Consider the following 13,360-nt stretch of genomic DNA (forward strand, 5'->3'; position numbering starts at 1 on the left):
TACGCTTATGAGCCAGCCTCCGAAAAAAAGGAGCCTCAAACTGGTTAAACGCACTGCCACTTAGCAGATATAATTCAACCTCAATAAATCCGAATTCCGGGATGAAATTCATCTCAGATATGGATGGTAACCAACCAACGTTCCACTCACATGTGCATGTGGTCAATCTGTCGACTATACCCACGCCCTTCACTGTGCGAAGGGTGGATACACCCACATAAGGCATGAAAAAATGAGAGATACCTTTGCCAATCTCATGAGCGAGGTTTGCTATGATGTTGAAATCGAGCCGAAACTTCAGTCGGTGCAAGGCGAGAGCATTGTGAACAATCCAACCACAACTGATGAAGTCGCTCGATTAGATGTAAAAGCACACGGATTATAGGGGCTCAAGGTTTAGCCGAACTTGTCAAAATCTTCAACCCGCACGCAAAAACTTCACTAAGATTACTGAAAGACGCCTATAAGTACCACGAATCACTAAAAAAAATCAAATTACCAACATATTTGTACAAGTCGAACAGAGCAGCTTCTGCCCGCTCCTTTTTGACTGCACCGGTGGTGCCGCACCGGGAGCTACGCAGGCAATGCAGCGCATAGCTGAAAAACTTAGTGAAAAAGGCACGAAAGCTACTCAGGAACAATAAACTATATAAGAACTAAGATAAGCTTCGCGCTGCTCAGGAGCGCTATCTTTTGTATGCGGAGGTGCAGATCACTGCGTAAGACACAATTCATAGACAATTCAATTAGTGCTATTATAGAGAAGGGACGGTTGAAGTAAATATCTTTAATGAAAACGCCTTCAATGCTGACTTGACTTAATTCCTGCAATATTGTTTTTTGATGTATTTATATAATGCTGGTATGGGCCCTATCTAGCTTGTGCACGACCGTACCTAAACAGAAGGGCCCCTTTTATAATTTCACTTTTTTTTAAGACGGACTAATTTGCAACAATAAAACCTGTAGTCTGTAATTAATTAACTTTTACACGCCCTTACGCTGCTTTTCGGGATACGTCTCATCAATCAGCTCACTTTTAAACACGGAAGACGCCATCATTTTTGGCGATCTCAATACATACTATTCACTCGGTTTCTCGAGCTTAAACGAAAATGTTAGAGGAACCAATATTTTCGAGGAAATTGACGACTGCAATTTTTTACAGAAATGAATTGCAGACGATGGGAACACAGTTTGAAATTTGAAAAGCCTGCGAACAGTTTTTGACAACATTATCATTCTCAAATATTATGGATGTCATGTAAAGGCATCGAAATGCCGGCTCATTGTAAATGATGAAAAATACAACGAAGCGATCAAAGTATTCAAAACTACCGAAATTAAAATCAAGAAACGCGCCAGAGTACTTGGTTTTGTCATAGGATCCGAGACTGAATGTAAAACTTTCTTAGAAAACATCACCGCAAATCGTGTACTCCGCCCACACCAAATTGGTACATAAAAAATCATTTTTAGCCAGTACTACCCTCAATGCCGCTGAAAACATGCAGGCCTTCGAGAATATACGGTAGGAAAATCTCATTCCAAATTTAGTTTATAAAGATAATATTAGCCAGCAACTTAAAAACATCGCTTCTTTGCCACTGAAAACGGGCGGTTTAAATATCAAAGTACCCTCCTACTATGAAAACTTCTTAGAACGGTCAACTAAAACATCGTCAGTCTTAACAGCTATATCTGAGCAAGAAAATATCTATACAAAATGTAAACACTTAAAACTGACAAAACAAACCAATGGAGAAGTAACACTTTGAACAACTTGAGTGACTATGAAAAATACGCTTATGAGCTAGCCTCCGAAAAAAAGGAGCCTCAAACTGGTTAAACGCACTGCCACTTTAGATATAATTTCAACCTCAATAAATCCGAATTCCGGGATGAAATTCATCTCAGATATGGATGGGAACCATCCAATGTTCCACTCAATGTGCATATGGTCAATATGTCGATTTTACCCACGCCCTTCACTGTGCGATTGGTGGATGCACCCTTATAAAGCATGAAAGAATGAGAGATACCTTTGCCAATCTCATGAGCGAGGTTTGCTATGATGTTGAAATCGAGCCGAAACTTCAGTCGTTGCAAGGCGAGAGCTTTGTGAACAAATCAACCACAACTGACGAAGACGCTCGATTAGATGTAAAAGCATACGGATTATAGGGGCTCAAGGCTTAGCCGAACTTGTCAAAATCTTCAACCCGCACGCAAACACTTCACTAAGACTACTGAAAGACGCCTATAAGTACCACGAATCACTAAAAAACTCAAATTACCAACAGAATTGTACAAGTCGAACAGAGCAGCTTGCGTTCTGGAGTCTTGAGTACCTTCTTCGCATCTTCCAGTCAAAATCCCAGCAATATTCTGCATATGGAAGTGACTACCCCCAATTTACACACCCATACACTACTTCTCTAACCCCAATTGACTTGTGGCTATGGCCGACTGAAGTCGCAAATTTTCTAGGGCTCGATTTGAGCATGCAGGACGCTTCACCTGAGGACTAACAACAACATGAAATCAGCGTCTACAATTTTGCAGTTTTTCAGATTTGATTGTTATCCTACTTGTTCTCAGCTCGTTTGCATTTTTACCTTTGTTCGTACTAGCATTGTTTAAACCAGAGCGGTCGCTTGTCGTTGTCTGAGTATCTCCACTCATAATTTATCTCTATCTCTTAATCGCAACAAGTAGGCTAACAAGATGTTTCACCCTATCAGAAAATTACTTTTCGGATGAGTGGTCAGCTTTATGGCATTTGTGTGAGTGAACCCCGGTTTTCGGGCGAATACTCCTAATTTTAAATTTCGATTGAGTGAACCGGAACCGTTTGTTTAAAAAGATGTCAATTTTTAGAAGAAAATGGCTGTTAAATACAAAAACGCGCGGATTTTGACCTTCGTGATGGCATTTGTATGCGCACTTCTGGGTGTGGCCTTATTTGTCACGTCGATAACTTTCCTCACTTATCCAAATTTTATCGAGTGGTACATCCAGATTACCAAAGTGGAAATCGTCTGCCGTATAGCGATTGGACTGTCGGTTCTGATTTTTGTCGCTGGAGCCGTTAATTTGGCTGCTACTTTTCGGGTTAGTCAATTAAAATGAGTTTTTTAAGCTGTTCTCTGACTTGATGTAAATAATGAGTAGCAGTTCAATGTAAATAGTTAATTCTTTTATTGATAGGAGGATCTCACACTCATCAAAGTTTCCATTGCTCTGATGGTTATCGCTTTTGTACTGAATGCGATCTGCATCATCGTTGCCTTCGTCATGGAGTTTAGAGCTCAGGAGGACGTGAGCGATCAAATTTACGCAAAAATGCGAAAATATGGACAGGAGGAATTCCAAATGGCTACCGATACCTGGGATTTTTTCCAGAAGACCCGGCAATGTTGTGGGTCAGATGGCCCTGGTGACTGGAAGTTTACCCCTTTTTACGAGGATGGCAACCAAGATCAACTGATTCCGCGGAGTTGCTGCAAAGCGTATGCAACCACCACGCCGGTTGAACCTTCCTGTCAGAAAATGTCAGACCCTTCTCTGTATTACACTGAAGGTTGTCGGAGCTCAGTAAATGAACTGTTATGGGCGTTCATTGGTGTTATTGTAGTTGTTTTGGCTATTTGTAGCGTCTGCGAGATCGTAGGATCCATCTCGTCGTGGATGCTGGTTAAAGAACTTTCGAAAGACGATGAGCCCTATGAATTCAATCCCCCTCCGACCACAGCGCCGAAAGTGAACAATTACTCTGGAACTTTGAGGTCGCAATTTAGTGGAGTGGGTAGTGAATCCAGTCACAGGCCACGCCCACAACCTGAACACAGGGTCGAAGCTCCTATCTCCGAGACTGGAAGTGTGCGAAGCGGAAGAAGTGGTCGAAGTGGGCCAAGGTCTGAGGATGGGCGCGGTGGCTTCACCCGAAACCACCATAATTTTATAAATCAACAGCCTAAATTCAATCAACAAACGTCAGTGGCATCGCGACAAGAGGGAGAAGATCGACCTCAATTGCCGCCTCCTCCCCCACCACCACTGGTTCGGTACAGTCCAGTGCCAGCTGATGACAACGAAGACTTCGATGTTTAGCTTAGAACTGAATCAAGCTTAACTCCTTCATTTCTATACTTTTTTTCTAGTTTCTTATTTGAAAGCATATCTGTCACCAGCAACATTTCAAACTATGCATATCAGTGAACGTTTCAATGATCCATTTTCAAGTTCACAAAATTTGTAAAAAATAGTTGTGCGTTTCTCTTATATAATTTACTCTTTCATTGATCTGTAAATTACTGAAAATTACATCGATATGTATAAGAGAGCGCATATTTTAGACTTAAGTTGGTGTAAAGTGAAAGCTTAAAAGTATGCACAAATTTAAATCTACCTTTTCACATAAATTAAAACATAACTGCACGTTTTTGTTCATTTTTCTGTAAATACATTTCTGAGCAATTGTTTAAAAAATTAATTGTTTCTCTTAACTCAGTTTTATTTTTTAGTTCTGTCTTGATAGACTCCTGACAAGAACACAATCTTCCAGATGAATTTAGCATGCGTCTCTCAATCCTTGCTGCAAAGAATCTTAAAGTATGCTGAAGAAAAAAAATGAGATTAATAATTTATAACAGTCTGAGGCGAGGGATTTAGGGAGCGTATCCTAAATACCGTGGTGGGGTTGGATGGTTCATGTCCAAGTTGAAGACCTAATTTTTTCTTGAGGCTGTCCTGGTGTTGTAAGACAGAAAATATACATTACATTTGGTTAATTTTCGCCGGTCTTTTTGTTTGCGAGAGCAAGTGACTTCTTCATTTGTAAGAAACTGAACTTGCTTTAGTATTGAACCTCAACTACTTCTAGGCTCATTCCCCCTTGGTCTAATGGTAAAGCGGGTGTTTTGAACTTAAAGGTATAAAGCTCGAATCCTGGACGGCTTTTTTTTCAACCTAAGTCTTAAATATTGTTGCGACGCAAACATTGTTACGACAGAATGTCTTCATTTTGATCAAGAACCAGCCAATTAAGTACAGCCAATGCTAAGGATATTAACGCACTATTATATTACAAGTAGCAGTTTAGCTGCAATGTATCATAGATCTGTAGCGTAGAGGTAGGGAAGGATGCCCACAGGAAAATAAGAGGGTTCGAACCTCGGCAGGTTCGTCGGATATTTCTAATGAACTTTTTCGTATACTAGTTGAAATGCGTCCACTCCATAAATTGAGGCATGTTAATTGATAAATTTATGTTTCGCAAATTGACTGGTACTGCTAATGCGTCATAATTGCGTCACTAAGCAATCATGTAGACTCATAATTGGCATGCGTCACTTGAGAAGTTTTGTAGACTCAAAGTTTAACTCATTCAGTTTTTCCTAGTAGCGTTATCGATCATATTTTTGCTCATGTATGCGAAGTGCAACTTAGCCTGTGTGTTATATTTGATATGTATGAAATGATATGCTTGAATTTTGTGAAAACTTTCCGACTTTTGATTTTTTTGGACCGTTGAGTGTCTGCTTATTTTTTGTCGGTTTAGTTTCTTATGTATGCAATTTTCATCTGATTGAACAATTTTTTCTCTAATCGAAAGTCGCTGTATGATTTGTAAGTTAACCAACTCTGATTCTGAATATATATAATAAAGTGGTTCATGCGAATCGGAGTGGAGCTATCAGTAGGCCGTAGCAGGCCTGTCGTAGGATAGTCCATTTACATTATCTACCCACATTTCAGACTTCTGTTTGGTTGAGCGGCATTTTTTGCGACTCAAGGTCGTTTTTTTTGCGTCTAGAACTTTCACGACGTAGCACTATTGCAGCCGAAATTGGTCAGGCTGAGGTAAACCTGAAGCTAGGTCACACACTATCTATGCCATGGCATGGGATTGACTACACGATCTGACTACTTCAAAGTGAACGCCTTACCACTATGCTAAGTGCCTCTTAAATAATTTCCCTTTTATTCTTTTTTGGTCAAAAGGCTTAAGCTTATTTTTCATAGCCTTAGTCGCTGTGTCGTTTGAATAGCAAAATATATGTTAACCATTTGTTTCAGGTGTGGCTGGACGTCTTCGTTTCAAAAACCTAACTCTTCAAACATTGTTAACTAGAATTTACAGGAATTTTTTTTGGTAAGCTCAACGGGCGTCTTACCTAGTGTTTAGTGCTAATTCTCCACTCGGTAACTGATTCTGAATGCTTAATTGATGCTGTTGATTGCTTTTGGTTTTATTTTTAAGAATCCTTAATAGGTCGTTATGATTCTTTTTTTTTTCAGGAACAGTCTTAAAATTCAATCAAGCTCAAATTTACTTTTTCAAATTCAGTTCGTTTTTCAAAGGTTAATTGAAGTTAAGGCTCAAAGATCAAAAGAATCAAAAAAATTAGTTGTAAATCATCATTCAATTCAAAGTTTCACGTCAAAAGAGCCTTTGCTTAAATTGAAGCGCAAAAAAAGTATGCATTGAGTCATAAGTCATTTCAAATTTTCAAGGCAAGAGACAATTTATTAAATTTGAAGCTCACAGAGAAAATCAAAAAGTAGGTATCAAGCATAAGTCAGATCGGAGTTTAAAGTGAACAGAGCTTTTTCTGATTAAGTCAGAGAAAAGCAAAAAAGTGGCATCAATTCATGATTGAATTCAAAACTTCAAGAAAAAATGACCACTTTCTTAACTTGAAGGACGCTTTTTATGTGTTGAAGAGTGCAAAAGACACCGGATAAGAAAGCAGTTCTTAGGATTAATCAAATGTTTTGGAACAATTTGTGACTTAACTTAGCGGTTAAGGTTGAACATACATCGCTATTCTGCTAAAAAAAATTAAAAAAGAGTTTTAACATTTCTTAGTGTCTTAAGGACTCGTATATTAAATAATATGAGAAGTCTGCCTGAAGTCAACCAGATTTTACAACTAAATTTAACATTAATAGCCCCAATTTCTATTTGGAGACGTATCTGGGAAGGCAAGCTCTTCTTGCCATCTGAAAACACCATTCGGGTCAGACTCGTAATGGGAAGATTCTTCATGAGACACCTGAAAACGGGCCATGTTGGCTTAATGGTGTTCTCCCAAACGATTCTAATTTGTGTTTATAAATTTTTATAAATAATTTTGTAACTAGATATCGTTTGGAAACAATTTATTATAATTATATTATGTTCTGAAGAGAAGTATCAAGCTTGTTTTCGAACTGCTTTTGTTCCTGTGTTAAACAGAATAATCGTAAAGCAGTGCTGGGAAGAATTTCAATTATTTTTCGCACAACGCTTTTATAAAAAGTGATCTTTTCAAAATTGTTTGGCCGCAACAGATGCATATTTTTTAAATCCAAAGAACAGGAAACAACAGCAAATTACTCAAAAATACCTACCATCAATGAGTGCGGAACTAACAGACGATGTGTAGTTTTCAGGTATTTTGTGTTTTTTGGTCTTGCTTTCTTCAGTCGACAACTCTTAATTGAACTTGATATAAAATATAACCGTAAAACGTCATAATTTTTCTAGTCAAACGCACAAACCATCAATGGGGGCGGAGGCACCAGACGGTGATGTCTTTTGGGTTCGTAATTTTCAATTGGCTTGTGTTCTAAATTCGACAAATCCAAATTGGTCTTTTTAAAAAAATTATTCCGCAACAAAAGGTCATAGTTATCTAAATAAAACAAAAATTGCTCAGCAAAAGAATTCTAAAAATACTAGCCGTGATTAGAATTAGATGTAGGCTCTGAATATGAAGATGAAACTGACATCCATCTTGCTGCGCGTCTGTTCGCAGTTGGGGTTTCTTTTTCCTGATGACGACTGCATCTCTGTGTTGCTGTCCCCGCGTTTTTGCCAACTGAGCCGGCCGTTTCTGACGCTTTGATTTTTCGTTCGCTTGTCTTTTCACCCTTTTTTGACCAATTTGCCTCTGCTTCGTTGCTTGTCGTCATGTTGATGGTGTCAGCGGAATGCAATGCTCCGTTTTTTTTTCGTTCAAGGAAGGGCCCATCCAGTGGTTGATTGGAAGGTGATTGCAGTCTGAGATGAGAAACACGATGTTTAGCATAGTGCTATTACAGCAGGCAAAGCCTCTCTATGGTTCCGCGAAAGTTTCGGAGCCAACTTTTCGCGAAAGGAAGCAGCTCTTTCCTTCTGACAGTCTTTCATGGCATCGGATAGTTTCTGGGCTTTCGCAAAAATTCCTTCGAAACTGTCATATCTTGCCTAAAAATAAGATCCTTGAATTATTCTATACTGCGGCACTCCTTCTTTGGTGGCATTTTTAAAAACTGGAGAATGGAGAAAAATAAATTTTGTAAAATTTGAGATTATGCGTACCTGTTAGGCGTCCGCCATTGGAGGAAGGTTGGTCTGTGGTATGAGTAGGGGTATTTTCCAGAACATTTGAACCATTGGGGTGGTAAACACTGCTCGTAGTTCTTTGTTGTACTAGACCTTAGCCAGTCGCCCCAGCTTGAAGTTATTGCCAGCTGAGCATTGTTCAAGTAAAAAATGCCCGGAAAATTAAGTTTAAAAAAAGACTTTCTAGTTGAATGAAGCTTTAATTCGCTAGATAAGGTTTGTTGGCTTCGTCCAATAAACTCTGAATATTAAATTGAAAAGAGTATGTATTTCAGCATCCCATGTGAAAAAATTATGTAATTTAATTTATGTAATTTAATTTCCCATGTATTTTTGAATCCAAATTTCCCATTTTTTTTGGATTTTCTGCAGCAATTATAACAAGTTTTGGATGAAATGCTTGCGTATAAATGAAATTTGCGCTTTCGATAAATCTAACTCAATTTGAGAAAACTGGATAATCAGAGAAGTTTTTAATGCTCTAAAAATCTTTGAAAGGCCTTTTTTCGCAACCAAAAAACAAAATGGTTTTTTTTTCACGTCATCTGCGATTTTTCATTAAAGAGCGTGATATGCAAAATTTCTACTTTAAATTTTCTATTCTGAACATAAATGAAAAAAGAGCCTATTTTGAAAAATTCGTCTATTAGTAAATAATGAGTGTCAACAATTTGTAGCATGACCAACGGATAAGATACCATTCCGAACGATGCCTCGTTCTAAAGGCGGTTAATCAATCAAAGCAAAAACAGAGCGTCGGTTTAAATTTAAAAACGTCAAACTTTTCGCTGCACAGTTTCGAACAAAAATTACTTTGCTAACCACTTGGCCTTCAAATTGAAACTCAAACTTCAAAACAGACTAGACTACAAATGAACTTGCTTTTTTTTCCAATTAATCCAAATCAATTTTACTGCCAAAAAAAAATCAAATTTTTCATACAAATCAAGTCGGTACATAAGTAAAAACAAGTTTTTTGCAAACTTCTTAAGCTGACAAGCCCGTGCCCGCAACCTAGCGTCCCATAAATAAGGGCAATTGCACCGTTGTTAAATTGCGGAGGACAGCTATTTCGAATGCGCGTCGTTGTATCGTTCTCCGGGAGGGTGCAAAATGTCGTCTATGAAAAAGTTGATCAAACACTTAATTTAAAACTAAAATAGGCAGAAACTAAAACAACGCTGAGCAGGGCGTAAACGCAATAGGGTTAAAATTGCCAATCTAGATGTGTATAAGGTTAAGCTAGTAAAAACTGCTTGGGACAATTTTTGAGAGTACCATCTACAAGCCAGGTTCTGTTGTACAACTTGAGTGCATTCAGGTTCTCAATATCGCCAAAAATCGTTATGCGTTCCTAATCTTTTTTTTTCGCTACCGAAAAGACAAAATTGCTTGTATTGATGAGGTATTTCGAAATGACGGTCATCTGTGGCAATAGTGGGCATGGATGTCGTTGACTTACTTGTGTTTAGAGTTTGAGTTACCGCCGAACGGGAATGCAAGGACAGTTGGGTTGCCTTGTCGTCCTGCATCAATTGTAAACTAGCTTCAATCATCTGGCTGTTTGCGGGATTTAGTTTATTACTGACTGCCTCCTTGACTTGATGAACTAAGTTTTAAGCTTCTGAGCGTCCTGCGTTGATTTCGTGACTATGCTCAGTTTTGAAATAATATCGCCCCCTAAATGATTAGAAGTTTTGAGCATTTTTAATGATCTCCATTTGGTGCAGCGCCAGTGTGTTGTTGTCTTTGTATCGCGTTTCTTTGAAATTCATGACTGTCAAGAATAATAAGTGTTTGGCCTTTTTGTGAGGTTCCCCAAGTAAATGAAATTCTTTTTGGCCATTTAAGGAGTTAAAAAGTGAGACAATGATTGCAAAATGCCACCATTTTTTATTGAGATGTTCTTAATCAATGCCATAATAACATTAAGTTAAATACATGCTGGCAGTATGGTAATCCTAAAAATGAGTTCTTTTTGAATTTGGTTATCTTACATTCGCATTGTTCGTTAACAGCGTGAAACTAATTGAGGTATCGTTACTCAGATTTACTTCTGATTTTACTTTGATCATGTCGTTATTTCGTAATTCATGGGATCTTTTTAATTGTCATGAGATCTTATGGTATGGGCGATTGTATGGGTGATCTTTTGTCCTGACACTCAAAAGGCGCCACCAATATTAGGATCCTTTAGGTGGTCAAGTTGTAGAATTTTAAGTCCTTTTCTTACATTTTTCGTTGTTTGTAAAGAAAAAGAAAACTATTTTTATAAATGACTATAAAATGTATAATTTTAAACAAAAATTCCAAGGAAATCTCAATATTGACAAAAAATCTATGGAGCTCTACAATAAAGTCATTCATTTGCAACCCGGGTGTTTAAGTGTTGCCGTATTGTTTTTTTTTGCATAAATTGTTAAATCTCCAATGCCTTGTCTTGCCGTATTTTGAATCATTTCACCGCACCGTATTGAGGTTGATTCCCGCTAAAGTTGTTGTAACCGATCTGGGGGGAGGGGGGGGGGGGGGGTTAATGACGAATGCCTGTGTCCTGTGAAAGTGGGTGTGTTGTCGTAATTTTCCAACACGCGCCGCTCCAATTCACTCACAGTACCCGAAAACCTGTTAATTTGAAATTTTAAATTTTAAAATTATGTTATAGCTGGAGAACTATTTCATTACCTGAGACCTGCTCTCGACTATCATTATCAATTAAATATAGAAATTAATCGTAAGTGAATAAGGAATAATTTGGTGCGTTTCATCCTATTTTCTTCAAGTTGCTATAGAAGAAATTAGTTGACTCGTTGCTAAAACATATTTTGCAAAAAAAATAGGAAACAAAAGTATGACCGACGATAAGCTTTCCGATTTCTGTCTCTCGTAGGATACTCAACTCAAATTGAGTCCAAAGAAATTCAAAAGAAACCCAAGATTTTTTGCGTTTGACTTACTTGTGTTATGCCCTGAAGCACAACAACTAAAAGAATTTATCTATTGAGAAAACTAATAGGGTAGCGGCAAAAAATCGATAGATTAAACTACGTTTTGGGATATGCCAAGTAGGTATAAGTACTGAACTTGAGGTATCAAAAAAGTATCAAAAATTTAGTTATAAAAAAATTCTTGGTTAAATACAATGAGGCTTCGTTCCAAAAATTCGGCCGGCTTTTTTGACAGGTTTATGTATATATAATTATCTTAAATCAAGAAAAAAATGTTATTTTTCTCAGAAAAACTTCATTGTACTTTTTTATGATTATGTTCGATGAGATTGTACCTAGTCTACCTTATAGGCGGAAGTTTGAAATTGCTGCATGATCATAAAATTGGCTCAGCAACTGAAAAAAGATTTGTATTTTTATTGCAAATTAGTTTTTTTTTTGCAAAAAAACGCTTATCATGCAGTTTTCATGAATCTAAATTGTATGATTCTCGTTTTGTTCATAAATTCTATTAAATAGAATTCTATAAAGGGAATTTTGTCTTAAGAAGGTCAATCCGGGTCCCTATGAAAAAAAATAAAGTCTTCAAGAGGTTTGTTTAAATTTTTAAAATAAAACAAATGTTCAAAATTCAGCATTTAAGTTTTTTGAAAATGTTAGGCAGAACAAACCGATTTTCCAAAAATTTTGTGATAGAGAAGCTTATGAAAAATTGCAGATACAAAATAACGGGAACCAACATCTATTTCCCAGTCACGTGACAAAAAAGTTGAAACTTAAATTTTCCAGTGCACCAGGGGCGGATCTATGATTTTCTCGAGGGAGGGGGGGGGGGGGCGAATTTTCAAACAATTTTCGAAAATTTTGTCGACCTTTTTTTAAAAATTTTGAAAAACAGTCCAAAAAGGCATTTTAATGCGATTTTTGGGAAATTTTGACCAAAAAAAATTGCGTTTTTTCGGCGCGCGCTCCCCCCTCAAAATTAGTATATATTGGCGCCTAAAAAAACTTTTAGTGTTGGTCGGCCAAAACTGGATTTCTTAAAAGTACCAAAGGGGGGACCGTTTGGGTCGGCAGGGGGTCGAATCCCTGAGGAGGGGGCGTCCGACCCCCCCCCCCCTAAATCCGCCCTTGCAGTGAACTACTAAAGGAATAATTCCTGTATTTTCCTTTAGAATTAATCCAAATGCAGCAGTCAAACTTAGTCAAATGATGGATAGAACTAATTGAAAACAGCCATAGCTAGAAACTTGTGGCTATGAATTATTTATCTGAGTTCATTATATTTTTGTTGTTGTTTTTGTTTGTAGCTGCAACTGGAGGGGTCGTCCAATCGTGTCTTCATTGCCGTTTTTTTCAGTGCCCAGGGATTTCCCAGGGTTTGCTAGGAGCAGGAAGGGCCCTCTTCTGACAGTACTGAGTAAATCACGTTTTAGGGGGGCAGTTTTTGGTACGGAGAACTGAGCAAAACTCCCGAGCCCGGTTTCAGAGGGCAATTTTTATTTAGTGCGGAGAACCAAGAAAACTCCTAATATGCCCCGTTATGTTAGTGTGTTGCGCCATTTTCCAACTGCAACGGGCTGGTCTCACAGGTCGTTAAACTCACGATGATCGTTTTTGTACGCAGTTGGTAATTATAACACAAATTACATTTATTTATCTTAAACTACGATACACAATATACAAAAGTTAGTTAATCAAATTCAAAATGATGGTTAAGTTAGATTTAAGTAAAGTAGTAATTTTAATATAATTAATTCTTTGAGATAATTTTTTAAATTTGGCCTTCCAATAAAAGCAAGTATATTGAGACCGGTGATCAGGATACATAGTTCTTTGATGGGCAACTTAGAGTCCAAAAAAATCAAGGACTTTTCTTTTTTTCATTGGTATTTTCAAAACCTATAAAAATTGTCATTTTGTTTCAGTTGAACTAAAATTCGAAGCATAAAAACAACAAAATAATTTTCTTTTTTGGTTTTGGATCGACTACATTTTGTTGAAGGGTTTCATCCATGAATTGATAAATTTGCAG

At 37.5% G+C, this 13,360-nt stretch overlaps 1 protein-coding gene across 1 annotated transcript; it reads left to right on the top strand.

Moving 5' to 3' along the window:
- The first annotated feature begins 2,886 nt into the window (after positions 1–2,886).
- LOC134856659 (tetraspanin-11-like) lies at positions 2,887–4,231 on the top strand. Its single transcript, XM_063872934.1, has 2 exons — positions 2,887–3,117; positions 3,214–4,231. Exons 1-2 carry the CDS (start codon positions 2,890–2,892, stop codon positions 4,114–4,116), a joined length of 1,131 nt encoding a protein of 376 aa, XP_063729004.1. The 5' UTR covers positions 2,887–2,889; the 3' UTR covers positions 4,117–4,231.
- Positions 4,232–13,360: the final 9,129 nt, after the last annotated feature.

Source organism: Symsagittifera roscoffensis, unplaced genomic scaffold (assembly GCF_963678635.1).
Source record: "Symsagittifera roscoffensis unplaced genomic scaffold, txSymRosc1.1 SCAFFOLD_158, whole genome shotgun sequence".
Classification (NCBI taxonomy): Eukaryota; Metazoa; Xenacoelomorpha; order Acoela; family Convolutidae; genus Symsagittifera; species Symsagittifera roscoffensis.